The 18,419-nt window shown below is 35.0% G+C and overlaps 1 protein-coding gene across 8 annotated transcripts in view; it reads left to right on the top strand.

The window, feature by feature from the left end:
• USP45 (ubiquitin specific peptidase 45) overlaps positions 1–13,022 on the top strand; it is a 58,564-nt gene extending 45,542 nt beyond the window's left edge. For 4 of the 8 annotated variants that reach the window (XM_072965651.1, XM_072965649.1, XM_072965652.1 and 1 more), the window contains 5 exons: positions 1,257–1,929; positions 3,567–3,664; positions 6,314–6,400; positions 8,317–8,473; positions 9,280–13,022. In XM_072965651.1, the coding sequence (XP_072821752.1) occupies positions 1,257–1,929; positions 3,567–3,664; positions 6,314–6,400; positions 8,317–8,473; positions 9,280–9,410 (1,146 nt within the window). In that variant the 3' untranslated portion in view covers positions 9,411–13,022. Of the gene's footprint in view, positions 1–1,211; positions 1,930–3,566; positions 3,665–4,802; positions 4,895–6,313; positions 6,401–8,316; positions 8,474–9,279 lie in introns of those variants that run through there. The other 4 variants (XM_072965650.1, XR_012074879.1, XM_072965653.1 and 1 more) reach the window with 4 other exon arrangements.
• The last annotated feature ends 5,397 nt before the right edge of the window (positions 13,023–18,419 follow it).

The following is an 18,419-nucleotide window of genomic DNA, read 5'->3' as shown; positions in this document are numbered from 1 at the left end:
CAAAAGTATACAAAGTAGGGGAAAAAGTATAACTCCCACATACCCTTTTCTCAGCTTCATAGTTATCAGCTCACAGCAAATCATGTTTTATCTGTATCTATCCCACATTCTCCTTCTCATCCGGTATTTTGAAATAAATCCCAAATATATCATATACTTCAATGTATATTTCTAAAAGGTGCTCTTTTTAAAGATATACCATAGTACCATTATTATACCTAAAAATATTTTAAAAACTTCTTAACATCACAAACATCTAGTCATAGTTTAAACTTCTGCAACTATAAAATACTTGCTTTTTGTTTTTGCTTTTTCAAGCATATTTGAATTTAAGATCTAAAAAAGATCTATAGATTGTCATATTTCATGAATGTCTTAATCCACAGATTCTACCTTTTTTTTTTCCCTTTATAATTTATTTGTTGTAGAAATCAGGTCCTTTTTTTCATCAGTTTCTCACATTGCCACATCAGTAGTTTTTTGGGGTTTTTTTTTTTGTATGTTACAACATTCTGCATGTTATTGTAGTTCATTTTACATGTAGTAATTCACCTGCATGTTGTTAACTGGTGCCTCTGTCCCTTTTATTTCCTCTGTAAGGCAGTTAGAGCTAGAGGCCTAATTAGTTTTAAGTTTGGTTATTTACTTAATTTTTGGCAAGAAAACTTTTAAATGGTGGTGTGTATCTCCATCAGGACGTGCACATCATGTTTGACCCATCTTTCTGTGATGTTATCAGTCACTTGACGACCATTGTGTAGACCCATTATTTCACTAGAGGCACACCTGGTTGTTGAATTATAGTGTATAAATTTAAATAAATCAATCTGAACTTGTACCTCATTTTAAAATAAAAACCTTTTTACGTGATATGATTTGTACTAAATTGGCAATTGATGTATTATCACATTTAATTTTCTCTGTTGGAAGGCCCTTTAAATGACAAGACCAGAGAGTATGCAAAAGTTTACACTTAAAAAGCCTCCCTCATAGCACTGTTCCCCAAAAGTCCTGTTCCCTCTTCATAAATAGGTAACCATTATTGTTGGTTTCTTGTGTAAAAGTTTATTTTTAAATTAGAGCTTTTTGTTAGCATATCTTCTATTGATTATGGTTTAGGTGGATTTAGGAAATGGATTTCAGAGGTACTAGAAATAGTATTTTAGTAAATGTGAAATGTTTAAATAAGACTTATTGGCATTTATTTTCAGTAAGGTCACAAGATTCTTTTCTCTGAAAACACTGTCAACTTACAGAATCAACTAATTCATGGCAGAAAATGTACAAGAGAATTGCCATCTGGAGAAGATAAAGCTGTTGTCATACACCAGGAAAATGAAAACCTTGAACTGAATGGAGATTCTCCATTGTTTGCAAGCATCATGAACACTGAGTCAGCTCTGACTGACAGTCCTACCGATGGCAGTGAAAAAGAAGCCAGCCTTTCTGAAAGTAGTGTTGATGCTGACAGCGAGCCCTCAGAATCTGAAAGTGCCTCTAAGCAGGCTTTGTTGTTGAGATCCAGCAGTGGCTACTGTGTGCACACAAATGGGCACCTTCGTCGTCCATCAGAGAGTGAACCACTCACCAAGGAGAGTGACAGTGATGATGACAGAGTGGCCGAAGCTATTTCTGAACTTCATTTGAGAAGCACTGTGACTGGAGATAGGGATTTTGACAGAGAAAATCAACCACTAAATGTTTTAAATAATTTATGTTTTACAGAGGACAAGCATGTGGTGTCTCACAGCCCCCAAAATGCTTTTCAGACCCTTTCTCAGAGCTACATAACTTCTTCTAAAGAATGTTCAGTTCAGTCCTGTCTCTATCAGTTCACGTCTATGGAATTACTAATGGGAAATAACAAGCTTCTGTGTGGAAACTGTACTGAAAAGAAGCAGAAGTACCAAAAGGAAACCAGTCCTGCAGGTAAGTATTTAGCTTACTTTTTTTGTTTTTTCAAGTATTCATGGATTATCTGAGAATCAGTGACTAATGGGTTATAGATCCCAAACAGAGGAACCTAAGAACCTTGTCTCCATACTTCAGCTGCTCGGAAGCCAGGGGTTGTCTTACTCATATTTATACATCAGCACTGAAGACGCTGATTGGGCAGAGTAAGTTTTCAATAGATTTTGTTGAAATAAATTGAAGAACAAGAAATATCCATCTCTGCCTTGAAAATGCAACTTTACATAATCTTATTTCAGAGGATTGGCTATCTGAAATCTTTCCAGAAGACATTTCCCTAAGACTTAAAATTGTATTACTAGTGAGATTAATGTTTACAAATCCCATCAATCTAGTGTAAAGTCATATCTTAAGATACAAAGTTGAAGATTTTAAGTAACTATGTTATAAAGCTAGCAGTATAACAACTATGAAAAGTGGAAAGGGGGGATTTGTCAAGTAAGAAATTTTCAGTGCACCTCTAGCCTTGATTAAATGGAGAGAACATTCTGATTCTTAGTGACTAGTTGTTTGAGAATGTAGGTTTTGTTATTCAGGTATGGTGAGGCCAACAGGTCAGGAGATGATTGCCACTGAAATGGTAGTTTATTACTTAACAGTTCCAGTAGTTTATTACTTACAGTTCCCAAGAGGAGGGGGCATGCTAAACCATGCCACGCAGGGCCACAAGGGGAAGCACCAGGGTTGGTCAGGAGACAGAGTGATGGGGAAAACGTGGACAACAGCCTTTATTGTGGTTTCCGAGGGAAGGGATGGATGAGGCAGGGTAGACAGGTTTAGGATTGAGTAGTTTTGAATAATTTAAGTAGACTCTGAGGTATAGGGGCTGTCTCTAGCTGTCTGGTAGCTGGCCCTGGTATGATTAGGATGGGTGAATGGCAGCCTAACATATTAGCGCCCAATAAAGAAGGTGGTGGGGTATGGGCTTTGGATTGGGTGGTTTGCATATGAAAGGCACACTTAGGTTGTTTGCTATCTAGGAATGAGCTAGGTCTGGGAGAAGCCCTCTCCATTGTCAGCAAGGCCCCAGATGTCAAACCATCAGAATGAAGACATGCTTAATACATTAGTAATTAAAGAAATATCTCAATGGGAGAGGAAGAAATGCCAGCTTACATTAATGCAACTTAAATGTGCAATTGACCATATTCAGATCCTATCATAAGTCCTTTCTGGCAGCCTCTTACTGAAATGCCCCATCGTCCCCATGATACACGATCTCCTTTCGCTGCAGTGAGTAATGACCCAATTTTTTTCAACTACAGATGTGTTTGTGGTGGTCTTTGGAGGGCACTGGCATAAGTCACTACTGGTCTATTTGCTTTCCAGCTTCCAAAATTATGTTGGAAGTGTCACTTCCCCTATTATTTCTCCTTATAGGTGCATGCCTAAAAAAAAAAATAAAAAAAATCCCTTTTATTTTAGTGAAGTTTTGGAAATGAGTAGCGGTTCCCTGTAACCACAAGTTAATTTCTTTTTTAACATTTTCATAACTGTGGTATGATGCATCTATATAAATGTTTACCATATTATATGGTGGATAATGTATAAAATGGAATTTTACAAATAAATTTATTATATTATATTTTATGCAGAAAAGAAAGCAGAAGGGGTGTATACTAATGCCAGGAAGCAATTGCTCATTTCTGCTGTTCCAGCTATCCTAATTCTCCATCTTAAAAGATTTCATCAGGTAAATTCCCTTTAGTATCACTATGGTAATTTTTATCATCTGTTTTGCAGACCCCTAAGTCTTGTGGAATAGTGTCAAGGATTAGCCAGTAGTTTATTGAATTTAAAAATTTGTCATTTGACATTTGGGATTTACTGCTTTTTCAGCCGTAATAGCTTATAATACTTTTCTAAGTAAAATTGTTTAACTCACAATATTTGAAGATTTTGGTAGGACCCTAAGTGGTGTGTGTGTCTCAGTGGAAAATAAGATTAAGAACCCTTAGAAGCAGGGAGATAGCAAAGTGCACATAGCTTTCTGAGCTTCTCATGATCCCAGTGAGAGGGGTACTTGAGCTAGCTGTGGCTGGCTGGGAATAATTACAAAAAGGGCTGCAAAGCAGGCCTCACTTTTGTCTGACTGTAATGGGAGAGAAGTTAAATATTTTTAATGCATCAGATTTTCTTTCAGTTATTTATAGTTTTATTCAATGCCTTCACTTTTTTTGCATTTGATAAAATGATTTTAAAGTTTCTCTGGAAGAATCTTTAATAATTAAAACATGCTTTACTTTTGGTGGGGTGGTAATTAGGTTTGTTGGTTGGTTTGTTTTTTTATTAATGGAGGTACTGGGGATTGAACTCAGGACCTTGTGCGTGCTAAGCATACGCTCTACCACTGAGCTACACCCCCCCCCCAATAATTAAAGCAGTATAGTCAGTATTGTCAATAAATAAAACTCGAGTATAATTTAAAGCTCTTTTGTTATGATACAGGACGAATCTTGAATCATTTGGGACGGAGGCTAGATTATTCAGTAAAGAACTTAGGAAAGATAGGTGTTTGAATAAATAAAAATTTAGGATTTCCTTCTATACCATATATATCGGTACTACTTTCAGATAAATGTTTTTAATTGTATCAAACAGATTATCGAAAGACTAGAAGAAAACTTGATGAATATTATTAATCTGACCTCTGTGTGAAAGATTTTCTAAGTATAAAAAAACCCTTAAAAGAAATCTCAAGGGAAGGGATTGAGAGCTTTGATTATATATCTGCAACATTTCAGGTGGGCCACAGATAAGCAGAAGGAGGTTGTTCTTTATACCCCCATCTCTATCCACAGAAATTAGATTAAGTTCTTGATTTTCTACAGCCAGCGTTGCAGAAGCTCAGTGGGAATGAGATGGTCATGGAGAGCAGAAGCAGATGTATCGTGTCTCATTACAGCAGAATGCTTAATGGAAGGTGTGTATCTGCAGCAACTCCATGTGAACAGGATAGGGTCATGCCAGACCTGAAAAGCTAATTTCATGATGTATCACAGTTATTTTATATTTGGTACTTGCTACCCTTTTAGAAACAATTTACAGAAAGAATTCGTGCTCTTAAAGGGAAACATTTCTACACATCTTTGTCCTTTCTTGTTCTCAAGCTAAATATAATGTCTGCAAAGCTACATTCTCACTCCCTGGGACTGTGGGAGCAGAGTCTCTAAGCAGTGTCTCTGCTTCTGTCTTTTTTTCTGAGGGGAGGGAAATAGCTCAGTGGCAGAGCGCATGCTTAGCATGAAGGAGGTCCTGGATTCAATCCCCAACACCTTCATTAAAAAAAATACATAAGTGTTTTGTTTTTTTTTTTAAGAAAGGTAACAAATAGGCAACAGATCTGTAGTAAAATTATGTGATTAGTATGCAGATAAAAAAACTAATCATGGGTCAGGGTTATGGCTCAGTGGTAGAGCACATACTTGGCATGCATGAGGTCTTGGGTTCAATCCCCAGTACCTCCTCTAAGAATAAATAAATAAGTAAACCTAATTACCTCCCTCTCAATAATAAATTTTTTTTTAATTAAAAAAAAAGATTACTCATTGAGGTAAGTCATGAAAGCCTTGCATTAAAAGGTCTATTTTATTTCAGATTTAAAGTATGTTCTTATTCCCATAGAGTCCATTTCTCCTTGTGGATTTCCTGTCTAATACCTTTGATAGTCTTTCAGCAAGTTTTTATCATTACTTAACACAAAGAGTATATTTTTCAAGGCCTGCCTTTGGAAACTAAAAATAGAGAAAGAAATAGAGCTTACTTAAGAACATGAAGGTTCATTTTGACTTATATAATATGTAATATTTACTTTTATAGATAAAAAATTTGAGTGGTCAGGCTCTTTCTGTTTTAGTGAATGAAAATTACTGAATTTTAGAGCTGTAAAAGATCTAATCTAACCCATTTGCAACCATTTTCTGACTTGATCTAGAGGAGGTTGTCAAGAGTCAAGTTAGCTGTTAACCACTCACTGAGTCAGGCCTAGGATACAAGACTCCTGATTCTTAGTTGAATACATTTTTATGGTAGCGTATGTGTCAGTAGCTTAGCTTTTATTGTGATGAATTTATTTTTCCTTAGGTGTTGAGAGGCACAGTGAAAGTAATTATTTCCATATTGTTGTGGTAAAAATACCTGTGTAAATGGATGATCTTTGCAGTAATAGTTTAGGAAACCTAATTGAAAACTTAGTCATATATCAGTTTTGGACTGTTCATTACTCATGTTTTTATATCTATGAAAAAACTAACTTCCAGGATTCCTATTTTGGTTTTAATTAACAAATGCAATGATCTAGATTAATTGTTTCATTAAGAAAATTTTTTTTCTTTTTTTTAAGTCTGGCTTGAATCTTCGCAAAGTAAACAGACATGTAGATTTTCCATCTATGCTTGATTTAGCACCATTCTGTTCTGCTGCTTGTAAGGTATAGTATATCATTAAGATATTTAATTGACTTGCAAATAATATGCTTCAGAATATCTTATGTATTGTTTATTAGGCCATGTCTATCTCCCTTCCTTCCTTTCTTCCTTCCTTCCTTCCATTTAAAACGCTGAGTATGCCTTTTGTATTTTGGGAGATAGAATAAGTTGAAAAGATGCATAAAGCATCATTGAGGCATGGTGTTCATAAAGATCAAAGCTGTTTGTAAATGCTTCTAGAATCAGATAGTTGCTGAGAGAACCAAGCAGAATTTGTGTCCTTTCCTGTTCCTTGTGAATGATGTGCTTAATTGGTAGTAGTTTTAGCATTGGAGGAGTTCTTTATATTTTGTTAATCAATGTACTAGTGCATTATTTTTCATGCCATTTCAGGTACACTACTGAGAATAGTGTACTTGTCAACTGAGTATGAAACTTTAAAATTGCTAATGCTTTAATAATTAAATGTAGAACACAAACTGGTTCATAATTGCTCATATTTACATGTAAGAACTCTGTAGGTGAAATTGATGTTTTCTGTGAGAGAACCAGACAGTTCTGGGGTATAACACGTTGTCCTGCCCATGATTACTGTTTAGCAGTCTTAGGTGTTTTGGTACATAATAGAATGCTTATTGAACTTAATACTTTGATTGATCAAAACAAAAATATCTTAAATGCAACATCATCTGCTGTGGAATACCAGCGTCTGCTGTAGAATAGCAGCCCTGTCTGTCAGTTAGTAACATTCATTATTCATGGAACTTGATAATGTGGTAAACAAAATGATAAGTAACAAACTATTAAATTTATGAGAACACATTTTTTAAAAGTATCTATTATGGAGAATTTCTAACCTACACCAAAGTGGACAGAACAGTGCAATGAACCTCTAGCACTCATCCCCTAGCCTTAAAACCTTAGATATATGGCCAGTCCTGCCCTAGTCACAGACTCATCTACTTCCTCCTCTTATTATTTTGAAGCAAATATCAGGCATTTCATTCATAAATATTTTCCTGTGTATCTCTAAAAGATAAGAATCACTCTTCCCTTCATTTTTTTAAACACAGCCACAATACTACCTTCACACTTAAAAAAAAAACTATTTTTTTCATATTATCTAGTGTATATATTTCCAGTTGTCTAATAAATGAAATTGTTCAAATGAATTAGTATCCAAGTGAGGACTACATATCATGATTGAAAAATATCTTTCAGTCTCTTTTAATGTACAGTTTCCCTCCCATCTCTCCTCTTTGCAATTTGTTGAAGAAACTGGGTCATCTTTGTGATAGCTTCCTATAGTTTAGATTTTGATGATTATTCCTCTATTGTCTTTATTTCCTACAAATAGATAGTTGGACCTAGAGAGGCTAAAACAGATTCATTTTTGATATTCCTGCCCTGGTAAGGTGGTTTTTTCAATTTTTGAAACAGTGTAATACACTATTATATGGAAACATTATACTTTATTTAGCCAGTACCCAATTTATGGACATTTGGGCCTTCTCCAGTTTTTTGATATTACAGATAAATCCTGCAATTAATAGTCTGGTGCATGTCTTTCTGTATTTTGTTCATCTGCTTGTGAGAGAGAATCCTAGAAAAAAGGATTGGTAAATCCAAGATATATCCAATTATATATGTAATTTAGCTAAATAGCATGAAATAGTCCTGAATAGGGGTGTACCCTTTGCATCCCCACATGTGAGTACTCTTTTCCTTGTAGCCCAGGCAACAGAGAATGTTGTCCACCTTTTGATTTTGCTGGTCTAATACATGTGGGAAGGTATCCCAATGTAGTTTTAATATGCATTCTCTTATTTTAAGTAGGACGTGCATTTGACTTAATTTTCCTTATAATAAGATTTCACTAAATATTAACTCATTTGAGGTTTTTTTCTTTGTCTAAAAGGGTGTAAGTGTGGGAGATAAAGTTGTCTATGGTCTCTATGGAGTAGTGGAACACAGTGGCTCGATGAGAGGAGGTCACTACACCGCATACGTAAAAGTGAGAACACCCTCCAGGAAATTATTGGAACATATCACCGGAGAGAAAAACACTGTAGCTGGTATGCCATCCTAAGTTTATTTTATTCTTAAAAAACAAATGAATTCTTCCTATTCTGGAAGGGGTAAGTTATTTTATGAATACGTCAGATGGCTTCACTTTGTTAAGTGAGACATACCTTTAAGAGTACTTAGATGATAAAGAGAATCTTAAATATCATAAAACTGCACTCTGTAGGTGATGTGAGGGGACACCCAGTTTTTCAAGGTGTTAAGTCATCATGTATTGCAGTGGAGTAGCATTTTATTTAACAATACCATTAGTGTTTGAAGATGTATATACCAGGTCCTCAGGATACAGCTGGAGTTGAAATTTGCTGGTTTTGCTTATGGAACAGCAGACTAACTTTGTATTTTTTTTCTCTTTTAGTGCAAATGCTTCTGTTCCTTGAATAAATTAGTATTTACAAGACTATCTAACATTTCACTAGATATTTAAAGTAAAATAATACTAATATGAATGCTTTGGAAGAGTACATTATGGAAGATGGTTAACCCCCCCCACCAAAAAAACAGACTTGGGGGGAGGGTATAGCTCAGTGGTAGAGCGTGTGCTTAGCATGCATGAGGTCCTGGGTTCAATCCTCAGTACTTCCATTATAAATAAATAAATAAATAAATACATACATACATACATACATACATACCTAATTACCTACCCACCCCCCCAAAAAAAGGAAAAAAAAGGAAACAGACTTATGTGATACAGTCTAGCATTAGATAAATATAGTTTGTGATGAATGTGTTGTTTATAATGTAAAGTGAGAACATACTTATTGTAAAATTAAACTTCTCTTTGTTTCACTAGGTTTCAAAGAACACGATAGTGAATCACCGGGCCAGTGGGTCCATGTTAGTGACACTTATGTGCAAGTGGTTCCGGAATCAAGAGCACTTAGTGCCCAAGCATACCTTCTATTTTATGAAAGAATATTATAATTATTTCTTAATTATTAATGGTAATGACTATTTAGATCACTTATTTAAATGCTGCTACAATAACCATAATAGCGCAATGTGCCTTTGTAGTCTTTTCTCTTCTGTAGGAATAGCATGTCCTTCAAATGCTCCTGAACATTTTTACCATTTTGGTGAATCCTTTTAAAGTAAATTAAATTTACTAAATGCTTTCAAAATTATATTCTTAAAATAAAAGTAAACACATGTTTAAAAAAAATTTGTCTTGGAAAAAACTCAGAATTTATAGTAGTAGAGGAAACCCCTTTATGATGTGGCTTATTACAAGCATTCAGAAATGATGCTGGCTAAATCAAATCATCCCTTAAAACAGTTTTTTCCAAATGTGAGTCACATCCCACCTTTCTGTTCTCGTATATGTGTGTGTGTGTGTGTGTGTGTGTGTGTGTGTGTATATGCCATTTTTCCTATGCCATTTTTACGTATTATTTTTAACCTTTTTAAACTATAGTCTTGTTTTGAGCATATTCCACATTTTATGTGCTAGTTATATTTTTTTAATAAACAAAATAAATATGTAACTATTAAAGAAAAATTGTTCATTCATGTAGCACTCCACTTAGAATCATCTCAGGGCTATCCAGTGGTATATGTACACTGCTGCTGTGTGGGTATATGTACATTGCTGTAAGATATACTTAATACAATTGCCACTGTGACCTTGTCATATTTTGTATGATTCAACCATATAGAAAGCTTCAGTAATATGGATTTACAAATAATACATTGATTAGCTTATTGCTTTGAGGTTTTGAGAACTAGAAAAATGTTGAAATATTTTATCAACATATTTGCAGTCTATTCATGACAGAGTTGAGGACAGTTTGCAAGTGATTAGCCAAGGTCAAAATATATCTATAGATAATTGTAACATGCAGAATTGATAAACAGATGTTGTTAATCTGTATGGGACCATAGGATACCTTTGAAATGCAAATTACCGAATCATAGTTGTAAATGATAGAGAATCATATTCTTATTATACTTAACAGGAAAATATAATACACTTTTTAGTTCTCTAGGTCAGTAAATATTAATCATGGTTTTGGGGTTTTGAAATCACCTTTTGTCTTCAGCAGGCATCATTAATAAGTTCAAGTCGGTTTAGCTTTTATTTTAATGGGGGATAAAGATGGCATTTCTGATATTCTTTTAAAGTTATTAATAGCAAAAATATGGTAGTTTTCCCCACCTAGAATATAAATTATTAAGCAGTCAAAACTTGGCATGAAAATGTTATTGTTACTTAGGCTTAAATTTTTAAACAATGACTACTCTGGTGTTAACATTATTAAATCAAAACACGTAACTGCATGTTCAAGCATCCTAGTCGTTAGTGCTAACAAGTGATAGTCCAGGCAGATGCCGAATAAGTGCCTGGACCTAGTTCATGCTCCTCTTACTAAGGAAGGATAAAAAGAGTGGCTGTAGATAATGTGTAGAAATATTTAACTACACTCTGACCCTTCTTAATACTTTAGTATGTATAATATTATCAAAGTTACCAGTGCTGCCTTTTGATATATGGATGACTGGAATCGTGATTAATGTTATGGATGATAATATTATATACAGAATTCACACTTAAAAATGTCATTGCACAAATTCTGTTTTTAAGCTGTTGAAATTTCAATAGTAGTGTTTTTCTTGATTTTTAACAGTGAAATGATGGAGAAATAATATCTTTATAAGTTAATCTACAAACAGGTTGTGTCCTATAAATGGTAAACAATGTTTAAAGTGTTTTGTGTTTAATTGTAATCCATTAACATTGAAGATTTCTGTGTCAGAGCAGTGAAATTTGGGGGGAAAATATTAGTTAAATCTCTTTATTCAAGTCAGCCACCTTGATAATGACAATTATCATCCCCTCCCCCAAATGTAAATATTAAATTGCTCATTTTTCTCCTAGAAGAGATATCATTAAGAGGCATGCACTTTTCATGGGATGGTCACCTGCATTTTCTTTCACTGATAGATGGACAGATGAAAGAAGGAGGGAAGGGAAGAAAGAAAAAAGAAGGGAAAAAAGCAAGAACATTCTTTTCTGTTGCTCTTGGCATATCCCTTACACAGGTCAGAGATGGTGAGTGACAGGTGAGGGCAAGAATCAAGGAAATGCCTGGTTCTTGTTTTCCTGGATAGGATGCCAGGAAATGAACTAATGCTATGTTTATCAAATAGGAGATCTTTAAAGCTTTATTCTGAATACCCATTAAGACTGATTTTTCATAAAAAAAAAAAAAGACTGATTTTTCATTGAGTGATACATTGTAGCTTTTGAACCTCAGTACTCAAGTACTACAGTAGTTTTTATGCTTAACTTCACATTTATTTATTAAGGATATATTTATTGAATACCTACTAAAGGTCAGGCATTATTTTAACATGTTTTAAAATGAAGAGGCCTATATAAGTTTTCGATATTATTCTAGAAGTAGTGAGATACTTTTATTTTCATTTCCACAACATTAAACGAGTTAATTCAAAAATCTATTTTTTTATGGCCTAGAGTTTATGAATGTTTTGCTTTTTCAGGTCTGTTGGTGATGGAATAAATTTGATCTTTAGATGCCCAAGAATTCCTAAAGATGGGTTAGTAATAGAGAAAGTATGTTAAATTACTGGCTCTACATTTAAATTTTTGTTTTTATTTTGAATATTTCCAAAGCACATTTGCAGGGATAACAAATTGTGAAGCTCCTTTAATAACAGTAGCTTCCAGATGACCTCAGGAAACAGTACAAGTCAGTGAGAATGTTTACAGATCCTCAGAACAACTACCATAGCGTTTGGCCAAATGAATTTAAGAAGTAAAACAAGTTTCACTAGCTTTATTTGGAAACTGGCTTACAGTGTATATCTAACTTTGATTTCCCCTAGTTTTTCCATTTTTAAAATGATGAATTTTTGATTATATGCCAATTACGTGAATATTTTTGACACAACAAATATATGTTTATATTTAAGATTTTGTCATTTAATGTTTTTTAGATTGATGTGAAGACCACCTTTTTGGGTGGCCAGGGAGAGTGGTAGTTGGTGTCAGTTCTAAGAGTAGTTGATACCTGTTTTCTTATTTCAAATGCACCAACAAAGCTGTTTTACTACGATGTATTTAATAGCTCTTAGTTCTCCTGCGTGACTTTAGTCAGTGATTTTATACAATATCCAAATAAAATTTCCTGAAGATTAAGCTGTGAAATGTATCACCTTCATCTAATTTTTAAGGTATAAAATAGTATCTTGCCTACTTTCCTTAAATTCATACTGGTAACTTATTTGTCTGCACGTTACCTTGATGAAATAAGCCTAAACCAGATATGTGCAATAAAAGTGATTCTTTATATATATCTATTCCAGTAAGAAAGACTATTTTTAGATATTTAAAATGTTTTAGTTCATGTAGAAGTCCATTAATTCAAATCTGTTTAAAAGATAGATGACTATATTTTTAATTTTGAATAACATTGATTATATATCATTCTTACTATTTTATCTTTACTTTTTTTTGCAGTTTTTTGAAAAATAGCTATGTAACTTATTGAACATTATTTTGATGTTACTGTATAAACATGCATAATAAATATTAAATTCTTATTTACTTTGTTTCAAGCTTTGTCCTGGAGTTTTTTCAGTGCACATTATGGACAGAATATTTTGTGTATCAAGACTATATTTGCTTCCTGAGCTATATTCAAAATATCCTTCATATTTTAGAAATTTATTATTTCAGAATAAAATATCTCATGAGCCTGTTTCATTCAGTGTCTCCCAAGGGTGAGTCTTCATCCTTTCAGATATTTCTCAAAATGTTTGAGTTATTTAGGCAGGATAATTCATTAAGAAATACTTTGTCTACCTGTTTGTATTTAACCTTTTTTGAGTCTTGAAGATCTGGGTCATGAAGCTCTTCAGGATTATGATGAAAGTTACAGACCATCTTTCATTTGTTCAGTAATTTAATAAATATTTATTCAGTATCTGCTGTGTAGTAGGCATTAGGGATATAGCACTGAACACAGGAGATAGAAATCGTTCTAAGAAGTGAGGAAAGACTTTCTAAGAAGTGAAGAGTAAGGAAAAGATATTTCAAGTGGTAAGTGAAATGGAAAAAAATCAAGCAACATTATCCAGCAAGCCATATGGGAATTAAGGTCCAAGGGATGAAGGATGTTCTAGGGGTAAAAGGTGTCTGGTATTAGTCCTGATAGTCCCAAAAGAAGCTGTAAGTGTTGGGGGAAGGAAGTGGAGGCTTTTAATTCTGGGGCCCTCTCGTCACTCCTGCTAATGGCAATATAGAGACTGGAAAAGGAAGTCTTGACATTTATATTTTCTCAGAAAAATATATGCCCCAGATTTTTGTATGTAATTTCAGAGATACATGGATTCCCTGAAACTATTTTCATAATTTTTAATTTGTACTCAAGCATCTAATATGTTTGCATTCCCGTATGTATTAGAATAGACTGGGTGATGCTGCAGTAACAAATAACCCTACATTCCAATGGCTTAACACAACAAAAGTTTATTTCTTCCTCATCCAAAGTCCACTGTGAGTCTGGGCAATCTGCAAAGGCAACTGTTTTCCAACGGGTGACTCTCATCCCAGCCAGTTGTCTTCTGGCTCTATCATTTTAACACCAGGCCTCTCCCCACGGCAGGGGAAGAGAACACCAAAAGGTCTTGCACGAGCAACCAAATTCTTCATGCTGGATGTGTCACGCACAACCCATTGTCCAGATGTAGTCACATGGCCCAGCTTAATTGCAAGGGAGGATGGGTAGGAAAGAGCAAGTCTCCTGGGACCCAGAAGAAAAGAAGAACGGGCTATGTGAGGGCACCAGCCTCGCACAGTCTACCAAGCTCAGCTCTTCTTTCCACACGTGGAACACAGTGACTCCCTTTTCAAGAGATACAGCCTCAAAGTACCGTCCAGGTAAAGGGTTATTCTCCAAGACTAGGCTCTTTAGAAGTGCTATGCCAGGTCTGGAGGTTGCCCCAGTGGTCTGGAGACCTAGGAAGCAAAAGGTCACGCTCTGTTTTCTAAACACTTACTGTGTAGTGGTAAAACCGGTGGAACTATAACCACAATAAACCTTCTCTTTCAGAAAGGGGAAGAATGGAGGTACTGTCAGTCTCTTACCCTGGGTGAAGGGAATGTTAATTGTTAGACCTTCCCTCTGTTCTCTACGAACTCCATTCTCCATTGTTCTCTGTGACTCCAGACTTCACCCTTTGGAAGAATCTTTTTTTTATTAGCCTCCTTGGCTATGTCTGAATGGCTGTTGAGGTATATGCCATCCTTGGAGGTTGCACAGCTTTTTTTTCCAGTCTGTTTCCTAGGTAATTGGGGGCTGAAGTTTTTTTTGTTTTGTTTTGTTTTTTAAGTTTGGAATAGTCACAAGTTCTGTTAGCCAAGGCTTATGGTTTCTTTTCCAGAACAGCTCTTAAAAGCTTAATGGGCCTCCTTGTTTCCAGTCAGATTTATATGCCAGTAATCATAACATTTTTTTGAGACAACTAGTTCCTGGGTTGGCTGTATTTCTTTCATTTCCTACCTCCATACCTCTTTCCTGACCTTATGGCAGGTAACTTCTGTGTACATACAGTGATGGGAGAAACATTTTCACCCTCAGTTATTTTTTTTTCCCAAGAGAGGAACAAAATTAAGGTTACCTTAATTAGATCCTTAATTAGCCCACTGAAAATTTCCAAAGTAACTATGACGTTTACACCCTTAGTTGTGATCTTTGCTGCAAGGCTGAGTTTTTCTGATCCTTTGTCACTTAAAGTCTTTCTCAACTTTATCTCCTATTGCTTGAAGTTGAAAAACACAAACATGTGAGGCTCAAATATTCTGGTTGCCTCTATTCTCTCATTTCAGTTTTTATAAATCAACCATTCCTTTCTGAGTTCCACTCTTGTAATACCTTGTCCTGTGCATCCAATAGCACCCTCCGCTGTCTTACTTTTCAACTTCTTTCCCTAGCTCAAAATTCATTAGGTACATTTTCTGCCTCCCAGGTTACTGTGGGTGATGGTTATATTAAATTTTTTTACCACTGCATAAACTGCCATGTTTCTAGCCTCCAATAGTTCTCCATGTATCCCAACCAACTTCTAAGCTACCACCACGTTTTCAGTTCTTTGAGTAGCACCCAACTACAGTTACCAATGTCTATCTTTGTCAGGATTAGTTAGGCTTATGCTGTATTAACAAACGATTCCAGAATCTCGGCAACTTACTTTGTGGTCACTGCAAAGTCTTTTGCTGATTTGGGGCTTTTTCTGGCCACTGTTTCCCATTAGGCAACTCAGTGATCCAGGCTGACAGAGAATGACCTGTAGCTGCTCCTTTATCTGAAACATGTGGCTTCTTTGGCTGATGTGACAGTGCATCTGGTCTTGTAAGCTTAGGTCCAGAAATGACAGTCACCACTTAACCCAAAGCGTACTGGCCAGGACTAATTCACTGAGTACTCTCTAAAGGGGCTTACAGTCTTCGATGTGCTGTAAGTTGGTGGAGAATCAGATACTGATGAACGCTAATACTGTCTACTACATCATACAAATGAATTAAGTATAGAAACAGTAGTTTAAATCACAAAAAATTTTAAAGGAAGAATATGCCAGTCAGTGAACATAGTAGGTTTTCCTTACTTTCTCCAGTCTGGTCTAAATGATCACCACCTGCATAAAGCCCAGTTTGGTTTATTGTTAAACAACTTAAGTAATTATTATTTTAAGTTCTTATAGTTCATTGTGCTAGATACTCTACTTTCTAGGTGGTGCTGAAGTAACAATATTTAATAATTAAAAGTTGTAATTTGTAATAATTTGTAGCATATTAGCTTTAAATATTCTTTTATCCTCCACTGCATTTTTTATTGTGATAAAATACATATAACATAAAATTTACCATTTTAACCATTTTTAGATGGCAGTAAGTACGTTCACAACATTGTACATATGTCACCATTTCTAGAACCCTTTTTCCTCATTCCAAACAGAAACTCTGTACAATTAAATAATAACTCAGTATTTCCCTCTTCCTCCAACCCTCAGCAACTGCTATTTCAGCTTGTCTATGAATTTGCCTATCCTAGGGACCTCAGATAAGTAAAATTACACGTTTGTCCTTTTGTGTCTGTGTTATTTCACTTAGCATAATCTTGTCAAAACTCATCCTTGTTGTAGCATGTACTGTATGTCTATACCATAGCTTTAAATAATTTATTATATATGTTTCAAGTACAGAGCATTATAATTAAACATCTGTATACACTACAGAATGATCACTACCACAAGTCTAGTTACCATTAAATAATTTTTGTTCTTGAATTTTAAGATGGATGTGATATGGAACTCAAGGACACCATAAAGTTTCCAATCTCAAAAAGCAGGAATATTTCTTAATGCTGCATCTTTTCCACATCTCATTTAGCTTTTTTCCACTTTACCTTAAGGATAACTTGTTTCCATAATAATGCAGAGTACTAACTTGAACATACACGCCTCTTACATTTTCTACTTCAAACATTCTGCAAACGGGAAGTTGATAAAAAAAAATTTGTAATTTACAGAGTCCCCGAATTGGTAGTCATAAACAGCAGATTGCTACGACTGGCAAGATGGCAGCTGCTCCAGCACTTTCTGGTCAAGGTGCAGAATGACGAGACTGCAGCAGATCATGGACACCAGCAGCTGCTCAGACAGACAATTTAACAGAAACACACATTCTGATAAAGTATGGTGTTGAAATACATATACGTCACTGATGTCTCCTTCAGTTACAGGGAAATCCTAGGTGAAAAGTGATGAGGGAAAGGGAAAATAGGGGATTGCAAAACTCATTTCCTGGTCTGGCAAACAATGATTGTTGAGTGTCTCATTAAACTGGCACAAGGAACAAATGTGAAGTATTTAATAATTCTCTCATGCGACAGATGGAGAAATTTCTTGTGCTAAGCAGCATGCTGGCCATTTGGAGCACAGAGATGCTAAGAAAACAAAAACAAAAACAAAAACCAAATCCCTACCAAAAAATTACTTCAACTTTACTAGAGAAAACAAGTAAACAAATAAAAGATGATTATAGAAAGTAGAACCATATGAAAGTTTCTCTAGGGCAAACAGGTTTCACACAGAAGATAGAATGTTTCTCTGATTACAGTGTTTCTCGGAGAAATAAACTTAAAAACATGCAAAAAAACTTGGGAAATGAAAACTATGAGCAAAATCAGAGATAAACACTGATAAAATGTGGTAAATGTCCTAGTTTTTGTTCCATAAAGTGACTTTAAAAATCACATTAGGCTGTTGTGTAGTCTTTTTTGTGCTCGTGTGTGTGTGTGTGAAATTAGAAAAAGGGTCAAAGTAACAATTTTCTTTTTGCCTCCAGTTATATCATTATGCGCTTACATGATGGTGTCGCTAGGTGTAATTTAATGAGCTTCTCTCACAAGATGAAGTTTGGTTTGGAGGGCCACTTGGATTTGAAGACCAGCAGATCTTTAGCTATTGAGTGAGGACTCTGATCTAATGCTGACCCAGAAGTATCTGGGTTTCAAGTATTTTATTCAAGAAGACTGAAATTCATGCAAATAACATCTATAATCTCTTTATTTTCATCCATCTGGCTGTATTCTTACTTATTTTTCTACTATAACTTGCTATTTCTTTTGCACAATTCTCAAGGAAACAATTTAGATACCTGGTGCACTCTCTGTTTAGTCACACAAAAGTTTCATGTTTCTCACTAGAAAGGCACTTCCCAAGATTTAGTTGAGAAATACATACTGTATCTTTCGAACATTTTTGTTTTCCTTGTAGCTCCTGGAATCGATACCTTTGATACGTGAATGTCGTTTTTATATTAAAACATCATAGAATTAAAGAATTCTATTCGCAGAACTGCATTGCATAAGTCCTTTCGGGAGGCCATCTTGTGGTTGAGAGAAAGGAGCA

The sequence above is a fragment of the Vicugna pacos genome, chromosome 8, assembly GCF_048564905.1.
Source record: "Vicugna pacos chromosome 8, VicPac4, whole genome shotgun sequence".
Taxonomy (NCBI): domain Eukaryota; kingdom Metazoa; phylum Chordata; class Mammalia; order Artiodactyla; family Camelidae; genus Vicugna; species Vicugna pacos.
The sequence above is the reverse complement of the archived record's forward strand: the minus strand, read 5'-3'. Positions and strand labels throughout refer to the sequence as shown.